This window comes from Paralichthys olivaceus, chromosome 10 (genome assembly GCF_024713975.1).
Source record: "Paralichthys olivaceus isolate ysfri-2021 chromosome 10, ASM2471397v2, whole genome shotgun sequence".
Classification (NCBI taxonomy): domain Eukaryota; kingdom Metazoa; phylum Chordata; class Actinopteri; order Pleuronectiformes; family Paralichthyidae; genus Paralichthys; species Paralichthys olivaceus.
Window position 1 is genome coordinate 9,922,034 of NC_091102.1, and position 23,608 is coordinate 9,945,641.

At 40.8% G+C, this 23,608-nt stretch overlaps 2 protein-coding genes across 4 annotated transcripts in view; one reads left to right on the forward strand and one right to left on the reverse strand.

Moving 5' to 3' along the window:
• uggt2 (UDP-glucose glycoprotein glucosyltransferase 2) overlaps window positions 1-3,201 on the reverse strand; it is a 35,010-nt gene extending 31,809 nt beyond the window's left edge. For all 3 annotated transcript variants that reach the window (XM_020089971.2, XM_069532456.1, XM_069532455.1), the window contains exons 1-4: window positions 3,095-3,201; window positions 2,565-2,715; window positions 1,231-1,313; window positions 973-1,103 (exon numbers count right to left, since the gene is read on the reverse strand). In XM_020089971.2, coding sequence (XP_019945530.1) covers window positions 973-1,103; window positions 1,231-1,313; window positions 2,565-2,689 — 339 coding nt within the window. In that variant the 5' untranslated portion in view covers window positions 2,690-2,715; window positions 3,095-3,201. The remainder of the gene's footprint in view (window positions 1-972; window positions 1,104-1,230; window positions 1,314-2,564; window positions 2,716-3,094) is intronic.
• Window positions 3,202-5,418: 2,217 nt separating this feature from the next.
• Window positions 5,419-23,608, forward strand: part of hs6st3b (heparan sulfate 6-O-sulfotransferase 3b) — a 55,693-nt gene continuing 37,503 nt past the window's right edge. Inside the window, exon 1 of the mRNA XM_020089973.2 lies at window positions 5,419-6,108. Coding sequence (XP_019945532.1) covers window positions 5,564-6,108 — 545 coding nt within the window. The 5' untranslated portion in view covers window positions 5,419-5,563. The remainder of the gene's footprint in view (window positions 6,109-23,608) is intronic.

Consider the following 23,608-nt stretch of genomic DNA (forward strand, 5'->3'; position numbering starts at 1 on the left):
TTGTGCGGCACAAAACTTCATTTCACCTGCAAAAGGCCATTACTCACTCAAATATTTAACACAATTTTAAATGAGAGGAATTCATCATTACAGTGCATCACTGTCACAAAAATGAAGTTTCTCCTTATCAGTGCTGAAACCGACACAATCACAATACTGAGAAGTTGTGGAAACATGCACTGAAATTATATGAAGCTACTAAATATTAAAGTCAAATTTAGTCAAGAACAAATTGAGAAGTATCATGGCATATAAAAAGCATTTTATACAGATTTCTCAGCATGTAATTTTATGAATTACCTTTCTTACATTACACCCTTAACAGTAACAGAAAATAAAAAAATCTTTGGGCCCCTGAGGTTATGGATTGAAAATAAGAATCGATTCTCTGTCCTCTCTTTCCGCCTCTCCCTTCCTTCAAACCATCATGTGTTTATAGACCACTCTCTCTGGTATGAGCAGGATGTCGTCCTATCCAATATTTACAATGTCCATATTCAGGAATTCTGGGACCTAAAACTGCAGTATGAGTATTTTAAGAAACCTGTAAGCTACATATGACAACATTAAATTAGCTAAACTACAAAGGCTCAATGTCACATTCATTAGTTTTAAATAATGAGCATGTAAATGAAGGCATCTGAGCGTAATCCAAAGGGAACCATGGATGACTCTTCTTGTCACTGAATCAATTATAGATAATTATCATTACACATTCTGAGGGGAAACCACAGACACACCCAAGCATTGTTGTGAGAAAATGAGTTATTGATGCAGAGTATTCAACGCAGTGGTCTGAGAATAATTATTGTCATTAATGTCTGTACGCCAAAGTGGTTGAGAAAAAACTTAAAGAAAGGCCTGCGGAGCAACCTGGATTGAGACAATATAATCATCCGTAACAAGAGATGGAGAATTGCTCTTCTCCTGAATTCTGAAGCAGCTTGTGAGAAGAATTTGATCATAACATACCTGCTGGGATGCATGAACAGCTGGTGAGTGAGACCGAAGAGCCAGGGCAAATTTGAGAAGATTAACTTGAAGATCTGTGAGGAACTGACCAGCCTTCTTTATGACCAAGTTATAGTAGGAGCGCACAGACTCTGCAAGACAGATCAACATTTGTAATAGTGAGGCTTTGGAAACGAGAACACCACCTCTTGTGGTGCAAAATTATTTATAATCTGTTATCATATTTCTGAAGTCAAGCCTCGGTTGTGATAAACTTACCTCCTTGCTTGTAGACAGTGAGTTCTTTCACAGTGTCGACAAACTGCCAGAATTTTTCATTCCCATCTTCTCCAATGAATTCACTGCAATTGAGAAAATGAAGTTATTAGTCAGCATTAGTAAATAACCAAAGTATGTAAGCAAGCAGCCATTTTTGACTGCCCAACCACATAATCATATTCGATTTTCTAGCAATAATCGTCTCCAGTCTTGTTGGCTCCATAGTGTCTATGTAAATGACCACACTGGCCTTACAGTCATGCAGTACAACAAAGTTTCTGAAGGTTTCATCAAGAATATTTCAAAACTTTTCTAGACCATAATAAAGGAAATTGAATATGTGGGCCAAGTACAACAGATGTGAAGGAAGATCAGTCCCAGAATTACTTAATTGAAGTTATGATGAATTAGTGGAGTAGAGAATTACCTTTGAAACGCCACATTATCTAACAAGTGTACCCAGACAAATTCTGACCAAGGTGGTAGTAGATTACCAGCTCCATGTCTATCTTATTTGTAGTTTTATGACAGCGCATTAATATCTGTACCATTGAGAACTATGTGCACACCACCTAAACATTTTCTTGTAAAAAGAAAAGTCACTCTAAAGCACAACAAAAGAAATTGTGAATGAACTTTAACATGATCAATACCTGAATGTACTATTTAATAATAAAACTTTTGCCCCTTTGCAAGGCTCCAATAACCCACTGGTTATTCACATCATTATTCAGAAACAACAATGCATTAATTTACAGTCAATAAGTGATAATTAGGAGGTAATATAAGGAAAAATCTTAATTCATGGTGTAATAGAGGTAGAATAAGGTGTTAATACTTGCTTAATAATTGCTAATAAAGGGCTAGTATGCAACCTCTATGCATATTAGTAAGCACCTAGTTAATGGCGAATATGTGTACCTTAATAGAAAGTGTTACCAAAATGACATCCACAAAGATATAAGAAATCTAGGTAAAACAGATTTAAACATATCAAGGTAAATTTAAATTTTGAACTTTTAAAAACCCGGCAGAAACTCTGTGTATATCATGTGTTAATGAACACAAAGTCTAATAATATTAGAAACACGGATTAGTAATTAACAGTGTTAATGATATAATAACTTCCAACTGAGACAGCAGCACCTCATTACAGAAACAATACCGGGATGTCTCTGGATATTCCACATCCAATTACTCCAAGATGTAAAGTTTCCATTGGAGCTACAGAAGAAGCTGTCTGAGGAAACCTTCCCTCCAGCAGCAACCACTCAACCACTAATTGAGCACGGGCCCCCACACAGCCCTGTTTAGTACAGATGACGACGAGTTACCTTGTCTCCAGGAGGAAAGGCGTCATGCTCCATTTGGCTCTCAGGCTGGCAGTGACTCCCTTGGGTGCAGCGGTGACATGATGTATGTTCAGCAGCAGCAGCGACAGCACAATAACAGTCCTCATGATGTCCGGAGCGACGTGTCATGAGCCTGCGGAGAGAAGCGGCACACCGGGGGGTCAGCACGGTCCCTCTGTGCCCTCTGAGAGCCAATGCCACGTAGTTACTGTGAGTTGTTATCAGAAAACACAACACTGCTGCGCGTTGACGCGTGTGTGTGGAAATATATTCAACAAATCATTTAAAACTTAGTATTGCAAACACGCTGCTGAGGAAGCTGCAGGAGAGAGAAACGCGTCGAGGCGACAGACAGACGTGATTTACGTTGAGTAGCGTTCAAATCAAAGTTAACTTTAACCGTGAATCAAAACGTTACGTTACACCAGCGGGATTTAACGAAACAAATATGGCGTGTTAAATAACAGTGTGAGTAGGAGTACAGAGCAAGTTTCCAATAATAAACCCCTCACCCCAAACTGATGCTGGCCGCTTCCATACAAAGCAAAAGCTCCAGGTAGATATTTTGGGAAAGCTAACGGGCTAACCGGTGCAGCTAGCTAGCGGCCGGCCAATCAGGGTGGCTGAAGCTGGCCGGTACTCAAATATGTAAAAACCTCACCCTGTAAAACAGCGCATTGTGTGTAATTGTTTTCAGGCACAGTTTTTCACATTATATTTATATTCAGAGTGAGTATATGTGATAATAATTAAATTAAAACGTGATGCTAAAGTGGAATTTTAATCAGGCACAGCGGCAGACAGCTAAAGAGACTGAAGCTGAAGCTGTAGTGACGGTGACTGAAATGTTTGAACTCTTTTTAACAACATGGAAATGAGTATAAACACAATTTAAGTCTACGCATATCATTTATCTGCATTAACAATGACTGTATATGCCAAAGAAAATCAGTGTCATCTTAATGGTTTGACTGTGGAGTTGTTTTGGTTGATCAATTACTTGATATTCAGAATCCCTTCAAAAATGTGTCTGCCACTAAAACACTAAATACATTTTCTTTTCTTTTTTGGTGGTTCCCACTGGTCCTCCTCATATTGTTTGTGGTTGTAATTTTAGAATAACATGTTCAGCTCATGTATATTAAAAGTATGGATGTTTTTAATGAACTTCAGTAACTACTCTGGTTACAGCTATCGTTGGCGATATACATGGAGAAAAGGCTTCCTTTTATTAAACATACAGTAGAAATGTAGTTTCAGAAAAGTTTATTACAAGGTTTCAGCATCAATTTTATCATGTGCCTTTTTAATCTGATTTATTTTATTTTGAAAAAAAGGTGTGCTATTAGTACGAATATGAGGATTAATTTGTAGATTGGTCTAATTGATGTGATGAATTTGTGCTTAGATTTAATACGTACTCCCGTCTTTGATCATTCTTGGTGAATTTCACAACCATGAATCTAAACGAACTGGTTCGAACCTCTGCTTTCATCACTTTATATTTCTGATCTCAAGCAGTTCTCCTTAAAGTTGAAAAGACTTCCAGTAGGCTTGTTTTGAGTATAATGTAAGATTTAAATTGAATGGTATTGTTATGGAGTTACTCACTGAGTTACTCACAGGGTCATTTACTGCATTGCTCCTCCCAGAGCTGCAGATGGCAATTCTGTGACTTGAGTTGTAGTTCCACATTGAACTAATACTCATGTATAAAATGTGTGGGCTGTCCATTCAATCCCAATTTTGCATAATTTCAACGGTTCAAGGTTCTGCTATACCTTTCTCTATTTCATGTTTTGGCAGTTGGCCACTGGAGACATTTTAAATACTAATGAACTTATAGCACATGCAGCATTTGCTTTAGTGCTTAATTAAGTCCAAGATTAGAAGACTTAATGAAAGAAGAATACTAATTAGGCTACTAAATTACACACAATTCAAATAAATACATTTGGATATGGATGGATGAATGTATGAATAGATAGATAGATCGATGGATTTCTAATTATTATTTTTATTATGATTATTTAGATTTATGATTTACTGCTGCAGAGGAAGCTGCTGATTCACTTTTAATTGCTTTTCCTAACACTACTGCGTTTTCAGCAGCTACTAGACATTATTGGACTATTAAATAAGTCTGTACTCTTAAAACTGGCAACCGTGCAGGCTGTAATCAGAGGGCAGTGCTTTCTCTTTAATCACCAGAGGTCACACTCGAATGAATGCGCCTCAACAAAAAAAAAAAAGTTACAGCCGGATTTAGTATTTATAAGTGCTTAAATCTCGGTGTTGTCTCAGTTCAGTGTCACTTTCTGGTTTTGCTCTGTGTTAAACGAGATTATGGGATTGACGGGATAGGGGATGATTCGCACCCCCTCCAACCACCAGCAGCACGATGAGAGCATATAACGCATATAGCCTGGTGTTTGTCGGATGGGATGCAGCAGCAGCAGCAGCAGCAGCATCATCCTCTCAGAGTCACTGCTTCAGTCTGCACAGGCGGCCAGAGGATGCTGATGTGCAGGATGCTGCCGGAACCAGCCCGTCACTGCAAAACGAGCCGTGCGATGTTTCTGCAGGAATGAGTCTGAATCCCGCTGCTGCGATTTAAAAACAACACTATTTATGAGGGAAACTCACCTTTGTTGCATCAATTTCAACTTGACACCGGAGCATGGGAGTCGTCTGCACGGACCCGCGTCCACACCGGCTGCAGAAGTTGGACAGACAAACATTTGTAATGCCGTGAATGTGGACTTTGGAGAAGATTTACAGCGCAGTGCAGAAAAAAAGAGCAAATAGGCGGACCCGGGCTTTTATGTGCAGATTATGTGTCTCTGGATATTTCATGAACATGATGCACTTAAATAAAATGCACCTTTAATGTGTCTTGAGGCATGGAGGGGTATTGATCCACAGGAGAAATGTGCGCTTCTGATTCACAGTAATGGAATGAAGACACTCTCCTCGATACAATGGATGATAGATCCAGTAAGCTCATGTTGGTTCCTATCCTGGCGGTGCTGTTTGTTATGATTGGTTACCAGTACATATGTCCCGCAGGCAGCAATTCGTGCCACTTCAAGACCGGGGAGAAGCTGAAGGGGGTGAGCCTGCTCTCCAGCCAGGACCAGGACACGGATGATTTCTACAGGGACCAGGACCTGGAGGACGACAGCCCCGCGAAGCTGCCCTCCAAATTCAACTTCACCGAGCGGGACCTGGACAGACACGTGGAGTTCAACATTAAAGGGGACGACGTGATCGCGTTCCTGCACATCCAGAAGACCGGGGGCACCACTTTCGGGAGGCACCTGGTGAGGAATATTCGCCTGGAGCAGCCGTGCGACTGCAAGCCGGGCCAGAAGAAGTGCACATGTCACCGGCCGGGCAGAGACGAGTCCTGGCTCTTCTCCCGCTTCTCCACCGGCTGGAGCTGCGGGCTGCACGCAGACTGGACCGAGCTAACGAACTGTGTGCCCGTCATTATGGATAAGAAGGAGGCCCAGAGGAACAAGAGGTACAGTGTGTGTGTGTGTGTGTGGTCCAGGTACTATTCATGATGAGCAAATCTGTTTAAACCATTAAATATTAAGGTGAAGACATGTTACCCCAAGGTTTAGGTTAGGTTAAGTGTTTTTGACAAGTAGTAAGGTTAGAATAAGTGTGTGTGTGTGTGTGTGTGGTCCAGGTATTATTCACGTTGAGTAAATCTCTTTAAACAGCAGCATTGTGGGGACTTGTCTTCCCTACCAGGACAAAAAGAGAGTCCCCATAATGTAAACCATTAAATGTTAGGGCGAAGACAAGTGTTAAGGTTAGGTTTAGGTCGAGGTTAGGTTTCCGTAACTATACCTTAACCTTAACTATACTATGTATAGTTCAGGTTTGAGTAAGTCTCCAGAAAATCAATGCAAGTCATGGTAATGTCCTCTAAAGTCACAGAGACATGACTGTGTGTGTGTGTGTAAGAGTGAGTGAAAAGACATAAGCTACAAAACTTCCACTCTGGTCCCCACACTGTACCACCAGGTTCACAGATCTGTAACACTCCAAAGGGCCCCTTGATCCATTCCACATTTTGACCCTGTTCAGACGAGGACACTGCAAAGTACATCTGTTCACACCTGGCCTAAAATGCTTCCTTAACCTCTAATCCAGGCTCCTGTCTTGAACCTTGAAGTGATGGAACATGGCACAGGATGGGTGCTCACTCACAATCTCCACCTGAAGAGATATATTGTAGTTATGTCAGGAAGTGTGGAACAATAGAGCCACAACTTTCTATCAGTGATGTTAGTTTGCACCAATCACCCAGCAGTCAGATTCTTTACATTTGCATTATATTGTGCATCACCCAATGTTAGAAAATACCAACACAGCATTCAGGAAAACCTTTTCTTTGCTCGACCATCATATAAATCACCCGCGTTTGTCCTTTGTGCTCACATCAGCCCTTCACACACAGTGAACTTGTTCCTGCCCAGCTGCTGCTGTTATCCCCCCTGACTGTGTCATTTACCAATAGTTCAGAGCCATTTACAGAACTCACCTTTCATAGAAGAAATGACACGGTTCAACTGTTCCACAACACTGTGGTGATTCATTGTCGCTGGATCAAAGCTCTAATTGCAGCTACTGAAAATGGCCAGAAAAAATTGTAGTCACTACTATCGCACCACATTAAGGCTTGATATTTGATGCTGCATCATCTCAGGAGTTCAAATGATTGCAAGAAGATGAAGTTATCGGAGAGGAAAAGCCAAGAACCACTTCATGTGTAATGCATTTGCTGTTTCTCAGCAGTGATTGCAGATGGAAATACATTTCATTGAATGCATTGTATACAGCAGAGTGGATGTATGTATTTTTCAACGCAGTGAATGTTTTTGGAGTCCCTGACTTTTTAACAGCATCTGTCTTTTAATCCAAAAGTTAAACATCTAGTCGGTTATAAATCCTCAAAGATTCTCTCACAAGTAAACAGATATATCCCAGGCACACGCTGCATTTTTGAACAACGGACAATTTCCTTCTCTGTTTGGAAAAATACAATTGCACGCTGAAGTACAAGAGCACATGATTTATTTCTGCTGTGCCAAGTGTTTCCTTTACACTGGAAAGTGCTCACTGGATGTGACAGCTCTTCATTTCACAGCTGCAGCATCTATTCTGCACTTACCGTCCCCTCGCCCCTTGTTCTTTAGTGGGCTCCCGCTGCATCTATTCTGAGATGATTCTGCCTCGACCATGACGTGTTGGCAGACGCACCCCGTTAGACCCCTCTCTAAGCATCCACTGCACACGGCACATTTCCTAAGTGGGATGACTAAAAGCATTATGCAAATTTCATCTTCATCATCATTTTGTGTATAAGCAATGCCTTAATTAAAAAATACTTAATGATATCAGGCCAAAGTAAAAAAAAAGGGTCTCTTACTCCCTTGAAAACTAAAATAATCCACTTGCTAGGAAAATCTTTATACCACCTAAGGGTGCAATGGGGAATACCAATCATACATCACTGCCAAATTCAGATGGCATGCCCTTGTTATCTGGTTGAAAGGCTCTCAGATTGAGTGGCTGTCTTTTCTGCAGTCTCAGCCATTCACCTTGCCAGCTTCTGAGGTGGCACCAAGAGGTGGAGGTGGGGCGAGGCGGGCTGCGATGGCTGTGCCTGCATGGCGCTGTATGGCCTTTTCAGCCGGGCAGGGAGCGCAGCACAACCAGCCGTGCAGAAAGGTCAGCCGCGTCAGCCCAGATCAGTGTGTGTGTCCTGCAGTGTGGTTCCTCTGGAGTGTGCTGTCAGTCAGTGAGCGGGAGAAGTGGGGCAGGTATAGGCCGGATTTCTTCAGGGCTGTTTTTTGGAGAAACTAAGTGGTGGACTGAAGTTGCTCTCTGTGTGGGTTCAGCCTTGTTCAGTTGAATGAATGAGGCTTGCTGAGCAGTTTGTCTACCAGGTTATTTCAGAACAGAAATCATTTCTGATTGTTGCATATTTATTATCCAAGTGCTTGGTTTGGAGTAAGTCAGGTACTTACATTCGGAAGTATTCAGATACATTCACTTTTTTCATGTTTTTTTGTAGCCACACTGAAAAAAAAAAATCCCTCACCAATTTACATTCATTATTCCATTGACGCAGTCCTGTCTGTGAGCTCTGCAGCAGTTCATTTAACATTATAGCTTGCTCTGATATGCATGGTCATCTGTGAGATGTGAGATACACATGTAGGACTTTTTAATATTTCCCAATCAACTGACTCTAACACAGGTGGACTCCAGTCAACGTGTAGAAACCTCAAGTGTCATAGCAACGGCTCTGAATACTTATGTCTCCAACTTTGGTACTTCTACATATACACCAATAATCCAACCATTGATGTTATTTAGAATAAGACATTATTTTGGTTATGGTCTTTACATGAGTTGCTGGAATATTCTATTTATGTTCCCGTTAACATGTTAAATAGCACATACATGTCTTAAATGTAACTAAGATGGGAAAACATGTCTTAATTTATTGCTCCTTATTCCAAGTATGATCTTATTCAGGTTAAGGTAATCAGAAAATGCTGTTTAGAGTTGGGTTCCGACTATTGTCTTAATTGGGTCAATATTGGAATATTGTGTCCATATAAATGTAGTCGAGGATATTTCAGCTTTTCTTTTTAAATAACTAAATGTCAAAAATTCTGTTTTGCTTTAAGGCTGGAATAAAAAATGAGTAAAGGGGTCTGCGTAGTTTCCTAATGCACTTTATTCAGTATGACACCAGATCACAAAACAAGGAGCTGATTTTCAAAATGTGCTTTTTTACCAATGCATAAAGCAAGGTCTGAGTAAACCATGTGTTCTGAAGAGTTTTTGCATGTTTCGTAAAAGGTTGCAGGTCAATATCAGAGAAACATTTGATGTTGCCTTCTATTGAATTGAGAGCAAGCTTATTCAGTCTCTGCAAAATTCCATTCTTTTACCATCAGAATATGTCTCTGAGATTAGAAAAAAAAAACAGCATCACAGGTTTATTGTTGCAGCTGCAGGTCTGAGGTGAGGAAATGTGATTATCAAAGATACAGCCTGAAGTCTCTAGTGTAGCATACAACATATACCTTGAATAAATCAGCTGTAAATATCTTTATTATCATCTAAGTTTAATGACCTCAGAATTGTATATGAGCAAATATCAACCACATTCATTTTAAATGTCCACTGTAGATGAAAGGCAATACTAGTATTTGCTTATCTCACAGTTCTGTCAAACTCTCCCATCTGATCATGATTTAAAAAAACAAATTAAGATATTTCTTCATTTTGACACCATTACTAACAGTCATGTCGCAGCTTCAAGGTCATTGGACCACACACACACATTCATGCATGAATGTCACCATTCATACAAAAATCACAGCGGGTGATAGGAACTCAGCCCAGGAGGAGCCCAGCGCTGTCAAACAGGTAGTTCACTGATGTAGTGAAGCTACTTTAATAAAATAAATGAAGAAGAACAGGTTTATAAGCAGACAGGTAAACAGGTAACTTGAAGCAGGTAGCAGGCAAGGTAACCAAGCAACACATGGTGAAAACACACAATGTCAGGAAGTGTCGTGCACTGAAAGGAGAAACATTTTCTCTCTCTCCATAATAACGTCATTGCCGCAGGATTATGACATATAACAACGATAGGTGTATAACATATCTGAATAAAATTGGAATAAAAACAATAAGAAAGATTGTAAAAATGTGATGATAAAACCAATAAAATAGATACAAATAGATTAAAAAACCTTGGTACTTAACATATTTGAATAAAACTGAATAAATCAAACAATTTAAAAGTATAAATATATATAATATATTTTTCGATATCAAATATAGTGAGTAGTGTGCAGCAGTGTTTGCACAGTGCACACCTTTTCATTTTTGAGCTAGTAATTACAAACAAGCAAATTATTTTCTGCCTACATTTCAGTTCATAAAGAAATTTTTTTCAATATGTGGCGTTGAAAATGTGAATTTGGTTTGAAAATACAAACAACAGAAACCTCAATACATGTAGAGACACCAAATCAACAATTGATTTATTTTTTTATAGTTGTTTTCAGAAGCAACCCGATCTGTTTTATTGTATCCTGTCTCATCCATTGCCTACTTATTTAGCAGGTGCATCAATTTATGATTTGTTTAGACCATAAACATCCACACGGAGGATGTGGACAATATTCAGAGCAGCTGAATCAATATACATACGTTTAAATTCCTCATTGGACAGTCCTGCTTGTCCCTCTTTTCAGTTCATCTTAGTTCCCTCCCTTTTAACTGTGGCCTCATGGTAATTCAAGACACATGCTGATGTTGCAGTTTTTATCAATTATAAAATCTTCATTAGCAACGTTCTTGTTGCTTATGCATAATGAATGCTCGGTTCAGAAGTACAAAGAGAACTAAGCCAGAACACGAGTCAAATACGGACACTCGATGCCCCTCTTTGATGAAACACAGAGCGAGAGATGTGCCTATTAAGCAACGGCAGAAGAAGATGTCGTCCGCTGTGATTCTGGATGTTTACATCACAGTCTCCTCAAGGTTTATGTTACGTAGACTGGCAGGAAGGTGTTACCAAGGGTGTCTGCAGTGTGTATCTGCTTTATTCTAACAAAGGTTCACTCTGACATTCCCCAAAGTTTTTTTCTGGGGAGCTGGCAGGAAAAATTAACCATAAAATGTCCTCAGCAACTGACTCTGACATTTTCTTCTCACATACAACCCCTCCAGATAATTTGAGGGGAATATCCGGAGTTCAGTGCACGTTAACAGTTCCTCAAGTTTAGAGTTTGAATGATGGATAGCATTACTTTAAAGGAATTACCAGCTTGGCTGAGGCCATGCTTTATTAATCATGTTTCTTTGCTTTAATTATGCAACTTTATAAGTATGTGTATCTCATCTACTTATTTTTGTAGAAATGCAAATCTATGAACATTCCATAAGGTCCCCCCACCCACCTCACTAGTCGCCACAATAACCTATTCACATTCTCTTTCTTTCCTGCAACTGTCCAGCAGGAGCAGTAATACATTGTTATTACTTACATGGCGCACTGATGACACGGCCTGATCCTTGGCTGAATAACACTCCACATCATATTTTATTCATAACAAGTGATGCAGAGAGAGCTGCAATTACTGTGTGGTCATTAATACTTACAGCTCTGAGCACTAAACCATGCATCTCTCAGTCTGTCTGCTACCTGTGCATGACATGTACCACTGCTGCACTTCTCCCTGAACCAGCTTGTGGGAGGGACTCATTACTAAGCTGACCCAAATGAACTTGAATGCTGAGAGCTGTTGTATTTTACTCACATAGATTCTTTGGTTAACTACACAGTATCTTGTCTGTATATTTGACTTGTATATCTTTTCTCTTTGGAAATATCAGTTCAGAAAACAATTTTCACCTTATCATCTATAATTACATGGCGGGATGCTCATCAGTTTGCCCTGTCGTCATTCAACTCTATAGTGTAATATTTCCATTTTCCTCTGAGCTCCCCAATATATGAAGGTAAAAAGTACAGTTCAGTAAAGTATTATATCATAGCTTTATAAAAAGTATTCAACCTGTATTGGGAACATATACTGTATATGAAATTGGATGGCGTGTCTCCCCTTCCTTCCGCACAAAAATATCCTGGATACTGAGCCCACCATCTTGAGGTTTTGACATTATTTGGAGCCAGAATCTGCACAGTAGTGCAACCACTGTATTGAAGTTGCTGCGATACATGTACTCAACCAATCCTGAGTCTATCTCAGCTGCCAATGATAAGACCAAGCATACCGGAAACATGAACACCTGAGCATACCTAGCATTCTTAGCATCGATGTGAAAAGAACTACCTAAAATGACAGATACCATCTTTGAGAATTTGTATTTAACGTGGGGTTTGACATAGTTAGGCACAGGTCCCATCCACTAACATGGAGGAGGCGTTGTTTATGACCTATACTGCATCCAGCCACCAGGGGTTGATTAAGATGATTTGGCTTCACTTTCGAGGAGCCGTCACATCTTCCATCTTTACACACAGTCTATGGTTGATAATATCAGTTGGATGTGCAAGACAAGAAAAAAAAGCACAAATTTAAAATTTTAATTAAAAACATTGATATCAGTGAATTGATAGATTCTCTCGTTACATTTTATGGACTTTTCTTCTGTGCACTCCGAAGCCTCTTTCTTCATCTGAGAGTGACACTGAAAGACCTCAATGACACAGAGTGAAGCAGCAGGGTAATGGAAGCCCCCACAGACGCAGATGAACCCGAAGGAGGAGAGTTGAGCAGATTTACAGTTCTGGTCATGTTCTTAGATGTGGGAGGCAAAGTGCTCACCACAATGATGGGATGTTTATTATGTGTGGAGGCTGAGAGTGCCCTTGCAGGCCTTGAACTTCTAGGGCGCAGATATTGCTTTTCATGTGTCATTAATTCAAGTCGTCATTGCTAGCAGGCCTGAGCAGTAGTCGCAGTTGGTTTGATAATTACTGTAAGTGTTACCTCTAGAGAGAGTGCAACAGCATATACCAGTCATTTGTTCACCATCGTTAAAAGAAAATGAAGCTGTCAAGGAAGTCAGTGTGGTCCAAATTAGACAATGGCAGAGAAAATGTGGAGTGTTATTTTTCTTTTTTCAGAAAGACTTGCTTAACAAGAGAATAGTTTGAAGCGGATATTCCAGCGGAGGGTAAGAAAAAGAGCTCATGCTTAACTCAACCTTGTCAGACTGTTGGTTTGGGCTCAGACATTAATATTTGATAAGAGGTTTGATACTATATCAAACAGATGGACTCTTGGGGAGGAACAATGAAATGAAATTCCTAAAATGGTTCCTGTAGAGTATCTCTTCTCTACGTCATATTGGCTGTTTAAACATACACTACTTACGTGTTTCACATTTAAAGTCAACTTTACAAGAGAGCTATAATGCCTGGGTTAAATGGGGCAGATTAATGTATTAATGTTGAAAACGTATGGTAAAGCTGCTCTAATTCATATTTTTGACAATAATTGATACAATGATCAATTATAATGGGAAAGGGATTGCTTGTGGTGATGAATACACAGATTTATCTCCCAGCTCTGCAGCTCTCCTCAGTTCTGCTAAGCCCGCAACTTTTGTTTTATTTTAATTGTGCTTCTCAACCTTGTTTCCAGACACAATCAGAAAGGGTATAAAAACCCACGACCTGCGCCTGCCTATAGCGCAGCTGCACAGACAGTGGAGCTTTCAGGAGCTGAAGGAACAGATATTCAATTGAAGAGGTGGTAGAGACCAAAAACAGAGTGTAAATACAGCGAATATTGGATTTACATTCATCTGGTGCAACTCCACATGAATGCTGACATGTGCAGGTTTCAATTAACATTGTCAGAGCACTTAAATAGGAAGTAATACAATAGTTTCATACTGAAGAAAAACTGTTGGAAATTGTGCTCAGATGATGAGACAAACTTTAAGAGCTATGAGTCAGAATAATCCTTGCCACTGATGAAAATCTCTAGGGTCTCTGTTGTAATCCTGGTTTTATCACACAATGCTCGGCTGAGTAAAGATGTGTATTTCTTTATGTGAGTGTGCACCCAGTTTTCAGAATTTTAAATCAGGAAGATTTCTTTTTTTGCCATGTCTGTCTTCCATTGTTGCCCCAGTTCTACACAGAAATCTGCTGCTTGATGCATGATGCACCAAACAGGGAGCCCTGAGTTGTCTTCATTATTGCTCAGGGCACATTGATTGAATAACTGTAAGCCCTTATAGCCCATTGCAGTATTACCATTTGGGAAAGATGAAGTAGCTTTGCATGTGTATGAGTTATAAAGAATATTTGTCTTTGTCCATTTAGCTTGGGACTATTTGAGATGTTACATGGAAGCTAGCATCCTCCTCTAAAAGCCACTCTAGTTAATGAAAGCTGTGCAGCTCGCCAGAGCATTCTTGTAGCTTTGCTGCCGCTGTCAAATACTTGCTTGTCTAGCAAATATGAGTCTCCAATCGCCTGATTCAGCTTTTATAGTGTGATTAAAGTGTGACATTTGGTCAAGAGGTTGGCTCGGACCCTTGTGATCCACAGTTTTCTCGAAGCTGACTTGGGTATACTTGAGGCTCATTTATACTCGAGATACATTTACGGATATGGACGGATCCTTCAGTTCATGCTCACTTTCACACTTTTATTTTGTCCATTCACATGGACACAATGTTCATTTCATCTGTATCTGTGCACATCTTGTGAAATTTTCTGGAAACGGATGAAACAGAGCAGATGGAGCAGTATCACCAGATATTCTGGGGGGCAGTGTAGCTGATAGTTTAAGCAAGAACACCATATGACATGGGGAAAAAAATGTCAACAATGGAAGAACTTTCAGGAGAGACTGCGAGTTTGTGAGTTGGATCATGGCTGTTTACAATGCATCCACTTTGGCTCTTTCTTAAGAGATTTATTATCATAATTATGTTTCCAGACACTCTCAACCATGTGGGTGTATTAGTTAACAACCATGCTAATGTAACAGATTCATTTCAGTATGTGGAAAGTGACAGTATTTCATCTTTTCATGCATTAAGGCAGCATAAATGAACCTTTAGATCTTGTTACAACTGGCATTGTCGTATCAGGAACCGTAATGTAGAGCATATTCTTTGGGGCTCAGTTTTTTCTCTTAAACCAATGAAACTGTGAACAATCTGCTGTTTTCTCATTTAGATCTTTATCATTCATGTGATACATACCCTGTGCTAATTCTGAACCGTGTGACATCAGGAAGCTCAGATCCCAGATGTGCTGTCATGGATCTTAACTCCCACTTCCCTGTCAGCTTGTGATCAGGCTGTGATCACCCCCTAGACTGAAGTAAAAAAGAAGAGAAGCAAAGCACCTCATACTGATCTAGTTAAATGCAGTCATCAGTGTGATGAGAATGAGTCAGCTGGTGCAGCAATTCAAAGATCCTGTGTTTAATGTCCCCATGAGGCCTGTTTGGTGGCTGTGCCGCGCAAGTGCTCCTGTTATCAGAGGGGCAATTAACTTTGGCTCTGTTTTCCCTTTAATTGAGAAAAGAACATTCTACTTCTGTGCTTTAAAGAGTCCATAAAAAAGTAATTGAGAGAAACTTGAAGATTTTTTCTACCATAAATTCTTAAGTGTTTGTTGATCAGGAGCTGCCTGATCAGCAAGTTCATGAAAATTGCTTTGAAGACAATTGGCTGGTGCTTCTTTTATGCTGTGTTGTACAAATATTTGGCCTCAGACTCAGTATTCGGTTGTGCTTCAGTCAAAATAAACAGGGAAACTTGTTTTTATTAGCGCTTAGTTTGTATTTGTGGTAGCATTAATTCCAAGACTCACAGAAAAGAAGCAGAAAGAAGACAAAAGAAAAAATGTTCTGAAATCACACAAAGAAGGCAGACCTGGTGAGCTTTCTTTTTAATCCACAGAGGAATTTTCTTGCCTGTGTGTGGGCGACTGGGCGAGTACGTTGTTTATTTGACGCATTGACGTACCAGTGAACAGTGACATGGGAAAACTCCAGCAGATCTGTGTTATTTCTCAACTGATACCTGTAAGAGCTGACGAGGGGGCAATGCCAAGAATAACCACCTCTGTAGTTGATGTATTATAACAACCCCGGGAAAAGTCATCTGTCCTTATCTGGGCCAAGCTGGTGACAGGTAAGTTATACTGTGGGGAGGTTAGCTCAGGCCTGCTTCCCTCTGGCTGCTCCCCCAATTTGGATTCAGTGGTTGACTGAGCACCGAGCACATTCAAAGTGTGAGCACATGGTAGAGTCACCTTAACATTGTGCTGGAGAGTGTGCCGATCCAACGTCTTCTGGCACATATGCAATAAAATAGTAATCGATAAAAGATGTTGACTGTATAACATCTTTTCCGCTGATGTCTCCTGCGTCTTCCTTGTGCTGCTGCATCAGTGAGCTGTGCCGTGAGAGCGATTTGAATAATCTCACTGAACAGATTGCAGTCCAGACTGCCTCCTAAATTCCTGCATTTATAAATAGGTGCTTGTTCTTGTTTGTTTTGGAAAAGGATTACAGATATTTGATTGGCAGTGCACATACTTAAAGACAGATACTTGTCTTTATTAATGTTCAATGTATCATTTAATATAAAGCCAGCATGTGAAGCAAAAGCACCTTTTAATCACATTCACCAATGAGATTATGTTTTCACCCCTGTCCGTTTGTTTGGGGGTCGGTTTGTCAACAGATTTGAATGAAACTCTGTGGAAGGATGCGGCAGGACTCCACTAAAATTTTGCTGTGGATCCAGATCAGGAGGTCGATCCATAAAATAGTTTTTCACTTTCTTAAACATTTGCGTTTTGCTGAATTTTCATTAAATTCACAGAGAATATTTAATGGATCTTGATGGAAAAAAATCCGGCATGTTTAAAGAACTGATATTCATGAGTGTGTTTGATGCAGCTTGATATATTAAAAAGTTTTTATAATCTAGAAAATCCCCAACTATCTGTAGCTGTCTGATTTGGCATTTATTCAAGAGTAATATTTTCTATATAGAAGCATCAGATATGGTGTGTTTTGTTGTATGTTATGGTGACTAATCAGTTGTTTATGTCCCGAAGGAGAAGAATTTCCACATTTTGATCAATTTCTGTTCGCGCCCACCGACGATATTGCACCTTAAATTGGATCCCAGGCCACAGTATAATAAGTATGGATTGAAAATCCGTCCTAACAACAGTACGGCACTGGAGAGTCGAGTAACATCTTGCGGCATCGCAGAGCGCTGGTGTGGAACAAATAGCATTATGTCGCAGCACATGTTGTGATACAGCACATCAACCTCATCATAGGAATACGATGTCCCTCAATGGGAGGCGGTCCTCTCGAGGTGCTGGATGAGCGGCTACAAAACAGAGCTGTAAATCCCACTCACAAATCCCGGGATCAGTTAACTTCTCATAAGGCCTCAATCTGCAGTAGAGGGTGAACTTTGCCTTATTCGTCATTCTGCACGTGCCTCCGCTCTCATGTTTGGAAACTGAGCTGTGAATTTATTTACTTTCTCTTCGAGTGTGGTGAAAGGAAATTGTCTTAACACTGGAGGCATTTGCTCCACTTGTGATGCCAGCCATGTCTGTGAATAATAATAACTTACAGAGGGAGGAACAGTATTAAGTGTCTTTGAGTGCCTCATTTTGAGCAATACACGTGAATTTCCAGCAAATGGCTTTTTCCTGCCCGATGCCATAAAGAAGCTGATTACGCCTTTGTTAAATATTTCAAGATGGAGAACAAACCCATACATATTAATACCACATGACATAAATTAGCATTGATTCCGGCTCTCGCACACCTATAAAAGTCAGTGTATTATATTATATTGGAGCCTTCAGCAGCACCATTGTGCAGAGAAGTTGCAGGCTTGTATCAGGCCTGGGAATGCAATGCAAGGTGCCAACATGACTAATGGGCCAAACCTGGATCCCCTATCGACTCGCACAGAAATACTCAGGGATTGATTTGACTGCTTATGCCACAGCCATAATCTCCCATCCAATGATATGGTTTCATGGCTATTTGTAAAACTGCTGCTGCAGCCTTTTTTTAATGTCAGGTTGTAATCTCAAATTTGATCATGCTGGCTGCTAAGAGAGGAGCCATGTGTCAAGTTACTCTTTTATATTCAACCCACCGTGTCACCTCTGCATCACAAGAATGGCGATGTATCCATTCTGTGGATGTTTAGAGTAGGTGGCACAAAGGGTTGTACGTTTTTATTATTATTTACAAAAGAATGCATTGAAAATATTTTATGTAAAGTGAAAACGAAAGAAGCATTACAAAACATCATTCTAATAGTTTCAGAAATATGTGTATTGTTAATGGCCTAAGGATGCGCTGTGACGCAATACGTTCAATATAAATCATTTTTAATAAACAGGTGACCAGCGCTCTGTAGCAGCTGTGACTCATCAATGCAAGTGATATTGTCGATTATAACAACAGCAACGATTCTCCAGATCAGGGTTCTGCGTACTGAACAAGAGTCACTGAAAACAGGTGAACAGCTCTTTGTGCAGCAGCACTGGTGCAGCTTCAGGGTTCTGTGGACTGAGTCCCTCAGCCGGTCTTTACCTGCTCTGGCTGAATTACTGCAGGTCACTTTTACAGTTCCAGAAAGAAAGAAGCAACCATCACCACAAACCAAACAAACAGCCCATTCCAAACAGGCAGGATTATATTGGGTACTGCACCAGTTTAGTTTAAAGCCAGGTAAAAATGAAGGCCAGAGAAAAGCACGTACACAATTTTCTAAGCTGCTTCACTTTGGCCACTTTAATTCTTTTCTTTTTAAATATCACTGGTTCATTTTGGTTTTTCACAGGACTTCTTAATGACTCACGGATTGAAAAGAGATTTAAATGTCTTATCCAGGGTGTGGGTGCAGGGAAATCATGTGATTAAAACAGGGCTCTGGTTAGAAATATCATTCAGCTGAACATAAACATCTTTATCTGTGATTATCGGACTATGGATTGAATGTGTCTTTAAAAATGCATGCAACATAAGCACGAGCAAACAATCACCACCGCAAATGGCTGCGTTTGCTTGATCTATTCGTATCTACTCCATCTCAGAGTGAGTCCTGCAGCCATCCCTGCTCTCCCAAAGTGAGAGAGGAGAGAGCGGCGCTCTGAGCAGCTGTTCCTGCACAAGACTGGGGTCTTTCCATGTAGATGATTGATTCAGGTGCGGCGAGGAGGGAGAGGAGGGATCAGGCTTTGGGCTGTGTCCGTTAATCACACTGTATTACCACACAGGAGGCATTTATCACCAAACACCAAAGGCTTGAGTCCACGGGGAACACTGAAACCAATCTCATCGCTTGCATGCAATCCATCCAGGTCCACAAAAAGCAGCCGTGCTGAGTGCTACCACATTTATTTTCTGTGTAAGAGGGGGATGTTCCAAAGAAAAAGTAAGAAGCAAAGAACAGAGGTTTAAAGAGACTTTCGGATAAGTCCTTGGAATATCCTCAGTCGTATTTTTTTTTTTACCGGGACCAATGTCACGGCTCTCTGGTGGTGTTGTCCCAGGAGGAAGTGCTTTGATGTAAAGAACTACAACAGCGCGTAGTGTAACCCATTCTGAAACCACGACTGAAACTGCAATGCAAATGTCCACAACCTCGAATCACAAGACATGATAACAGAACCATGATACAGCAAAAACCCAACCCACTGGTTTTTGAAACAAACAAAAGAAATGAGGTTGGAACAAAATCACTAATTGGGAGAGTCATCACACCCCCAAATCAGCCCAGTGTTCGTGCAGCGTATGCATGTGATCTCTAATTATAATTATTGCAAGGTGAAAGGTAGATATGGAATGTAACAACCAGGAATGTAACAATCCCCCCACCACCACCTTCTATTATTACACCTTAAAGGGGTAGTTCACCGAAAAATGTAAATCCTCTAATTATCTACTCACCACTATGCCGATGGAGGAGTGGCTGAAGTGTTTGAGTCTGCAAAACACTTTTGGAGTCTCTGTGGCTTTTCATTTTTCGGTGAACTGTCCCTTTAAAAGCTACAACTGCAGAGGTGATGTCTTCCATTGGGACACATTTTCTGTCTTTAATTATTGCTATAAGGCAAAGCAAGTTAATTTATATTGTACATCTGACACACAGAGGCAGTTAAAGTGCTTTACATAAAAACTAATTTAAAAAAGAGCAGAGAATAGAAAAATAAAAGGGTTATGATGATCATTTATGGTCTGCAGCTTATGAGATTTTTATAATTGGCTTTAAAAGTAAAAAACACACATTTGTTGTGGTTGACATTGACTTACAGTTTCATCCTTGATTGCACCTTTGTGTAATTTGGAATTGATGTGACTGTTCCCTCTCGGATGGACCTATTAGATAATTAATCATTATCTCTGCAGGCTATGAGTTACTATCACATCCCACAAACTCGCTTTGGGTGTAATCTGTTGCTATTGTGTACAAACGCTGCACCACAGACAGGTTTGTTCCCTGGGGGGAGTCTTATAGCACAAGATGTATCAGTCTGACATTTACACTGAAATGTAAAGTGTGACCGAGCGTGGTTACTTGTCCGACTCCTGGTGTAATTGTTTTAAAGTGAAGGCACAGAGCCGCAGTCCTGTGGGACCTTTGCAGTGATGCTCGATGACTTAGAGCAAACAGATGCCCCCAGCTTTGTCAAGCGGCCGTGTTTTGTCACGTTAAGAAGACAAACAGCCTCGAAGCGAGGGCTCAACCACTGCTGTTTTTAATTAACACACCACACTCACAATCACAGCAATAAACGTGTCTGCCGGGTGGTGTGGTGAAAGTAGAAAGTCAAAGCCTTCCCAGCACTGTGCAACTGAGGTGAGCTATTTGCTGTCTTGAATTTTCTCCTCCTATGTATATACGAGAGCCACTATGGGAATATGCAGCTTTTTTAATGTGGGCTAACATTCTGAGGCCTTAGCTCAATGGAACAGCAGAATGAAAATCTCACTGTCTCTACAAGAGCGGTAGGTCATTCAGAAATTTGTATTCATGGCTGCAAATAGAAACGGAGCAAGCGCAAGGGGTGTCCTGCAGTACCACTCACTGATGTGCAGCAGAGGGGAGGAAGAGCCTCTGACCGGCTTGAATGCAGCAAACACCCTCCAACATATACAAGGTGCATGACCCTATAAAATCCTGCGATACTTACAGTGAACAGCTGGTCTTTACAGGGCGCTCAGGGGGCTGAAAGGAATGGTCCACCGAGCTGAGGGAGTTATTTCAGCCAGCCTCCACCTTGCCTCCAGTCAGGGGAGACAAACAGAAAAATCAATACTCCCACTCAGGACAGTTCACTACAAGGGCCTCCCTCAGCGCCCCTGTCTGTCAGAGTCAGTCCCTCAAGCGAGATGGGATGGAACTGCTGACACAGTAGGTGTCAGAGCGCAGTGATCACACAAATAAAGTCTTGTTCACGGACAGATCTGGAACGCCAGAGACACAGAACTCTGTTCACCCAAAGCTTAACTGCCCTCTTTTTTGCATCACACATATAAAATACATTCTCATTAAATTTCTAGGAGCCTGACATTAGTGTGTGTGTGTGAACCAGCACACCTCATGGGGACCAAAGCCTGGTCCTAATGAGGCAAAACGTCATTTCTGAGCTCCTGGTTAAGGTTTGGAGTAAGATGTGAATTGTGGTTACAGTGCAGCTAGGGTCAGTCATGAATTGGTCATGGTTAAGGTTAAGGATAAAGTTTAGTTTTGGCAATAAATGGAAGTTAATGCAAATGTCAATGCACTAGGGGGGGGGGGCAGGCAATTACTCATTTTAACACCACCATAAGCGCATCTTGGACTTAAAACTAAATCTACAGTATCTAGTTAATATATTTAAAAATAAATGTAATTTTTTTGATTTATTACTTATAGAAAGAATGATTTAAAAAAAAAAAAAAAAACCTCGAAGCTCAGTATCATAGATGGATATTGATGACAGCCAGAGCCTCTCAAATCTTTAGCACACAACTCGCCAAGCACGCTTCTTTCATTTCTCCATTCATTTTAGTAATAGCCCTGCAAATGGGGAGTGGGTGGGAGAGGGACCAGCAGTCACGTTTATCCTGAGTATTTTTCTCCGTGTGTGGCAAATGAGGGGGGCCATAAGTTAGCGCTGCCAATGGTAATGAAGCCACCACTATAAATGGGCTAGTCGTTCATGATTAACTGGCGTGTCATGCCTGAAGTAATTGCCTTAATTAGCTATTGAACAGGTTTCAGGGTTAATGGGACAACAGGTTGGCAGTGAACCTGATTTACTGTTGGAAGTTAATGATTTTACTCTCATCTTCCCCTCATTCCTCGAAATGATTTGATTAACAGCATGAGAGAAACAGATCCCCTTGTTTGTTAATACAAAATCAATTTCATGCCTGGCTGAGCTATCTCTGACAGTGTTTTTGTTGAGCGAGCAAGGTCCTCAGTCAGCCGCTGGAGACAGGACAAACACACAGAGGCCGGCAGACGGTAAATCTGCCTCTCAGAGCGCAGAGCGGTGCAGTCGTGGCGTTGGAGGCTGGCAGCGTTCCCACCCTGCCCGCAAATTTACCTCCACTAAGCTTTTCTGTCATGACGAGCAGCCAATCCAGTGTGTTTTTTCCCAGAGAACGTGTCAGAGGAATAAGCCTATGCAAGTAATTGGGAGGCAGGTACTGTAAAGTCTCCCCTGTGAGGCGAGATCAATGTGTTTGGAAGTGTGTTTTGTGCGATACGCCAAAGGAGAGAAAGTGTAAAGACATTGTTCTCAAATCCTCATTTGCCAAGGCCACTTAATTGGCAAAACCCTGGTCCTTTTATTGACTGGAGGTCAGAACATAACAGCCTTTTTACTGTTAACCTACATTTTCTCCCTGAAATCAGTTTATGACAAACAATTTGGGGCAGCTTCATTCTGGCACATTGGGCCTGCATTCTGTATGTTGGCAGAGCTCATGATCTGGTTTCAGAGCAGTTGCACCAATATTACAGAGTTTTATATTTTCCTACGGATGGTTAAAGCATATAAATATCTCTGATTAGAATGGCTTGCAGTGTACATCGTGGCCAGCCAACAGTGATGCAGCCAATCATCACACTTAGTCTCACTTTTATACAATTAACAATGAAATTCTACAGTACATAGAAACACAGCTGTTTTTGGCTGCTGGGAAATGTTCTAGTTCTGTGAGGGTAAGAGAATTGGCTGCGCTCAGAGCACGATGTCAGACACAAACTGAGTTTTAAAGGATTGATTATAAACCTTGCAGCAGGAAATTGAACGTGAACAGGTAAGTGGAAGAGCAGAGAGTTTTCCAATTGTCAGAGTTTAACATCCAGGCCCAAATCGAACTGACAGAGCAGAGTGGTAACAGAGCAGACAGGTATCCAAACTAAAGGGT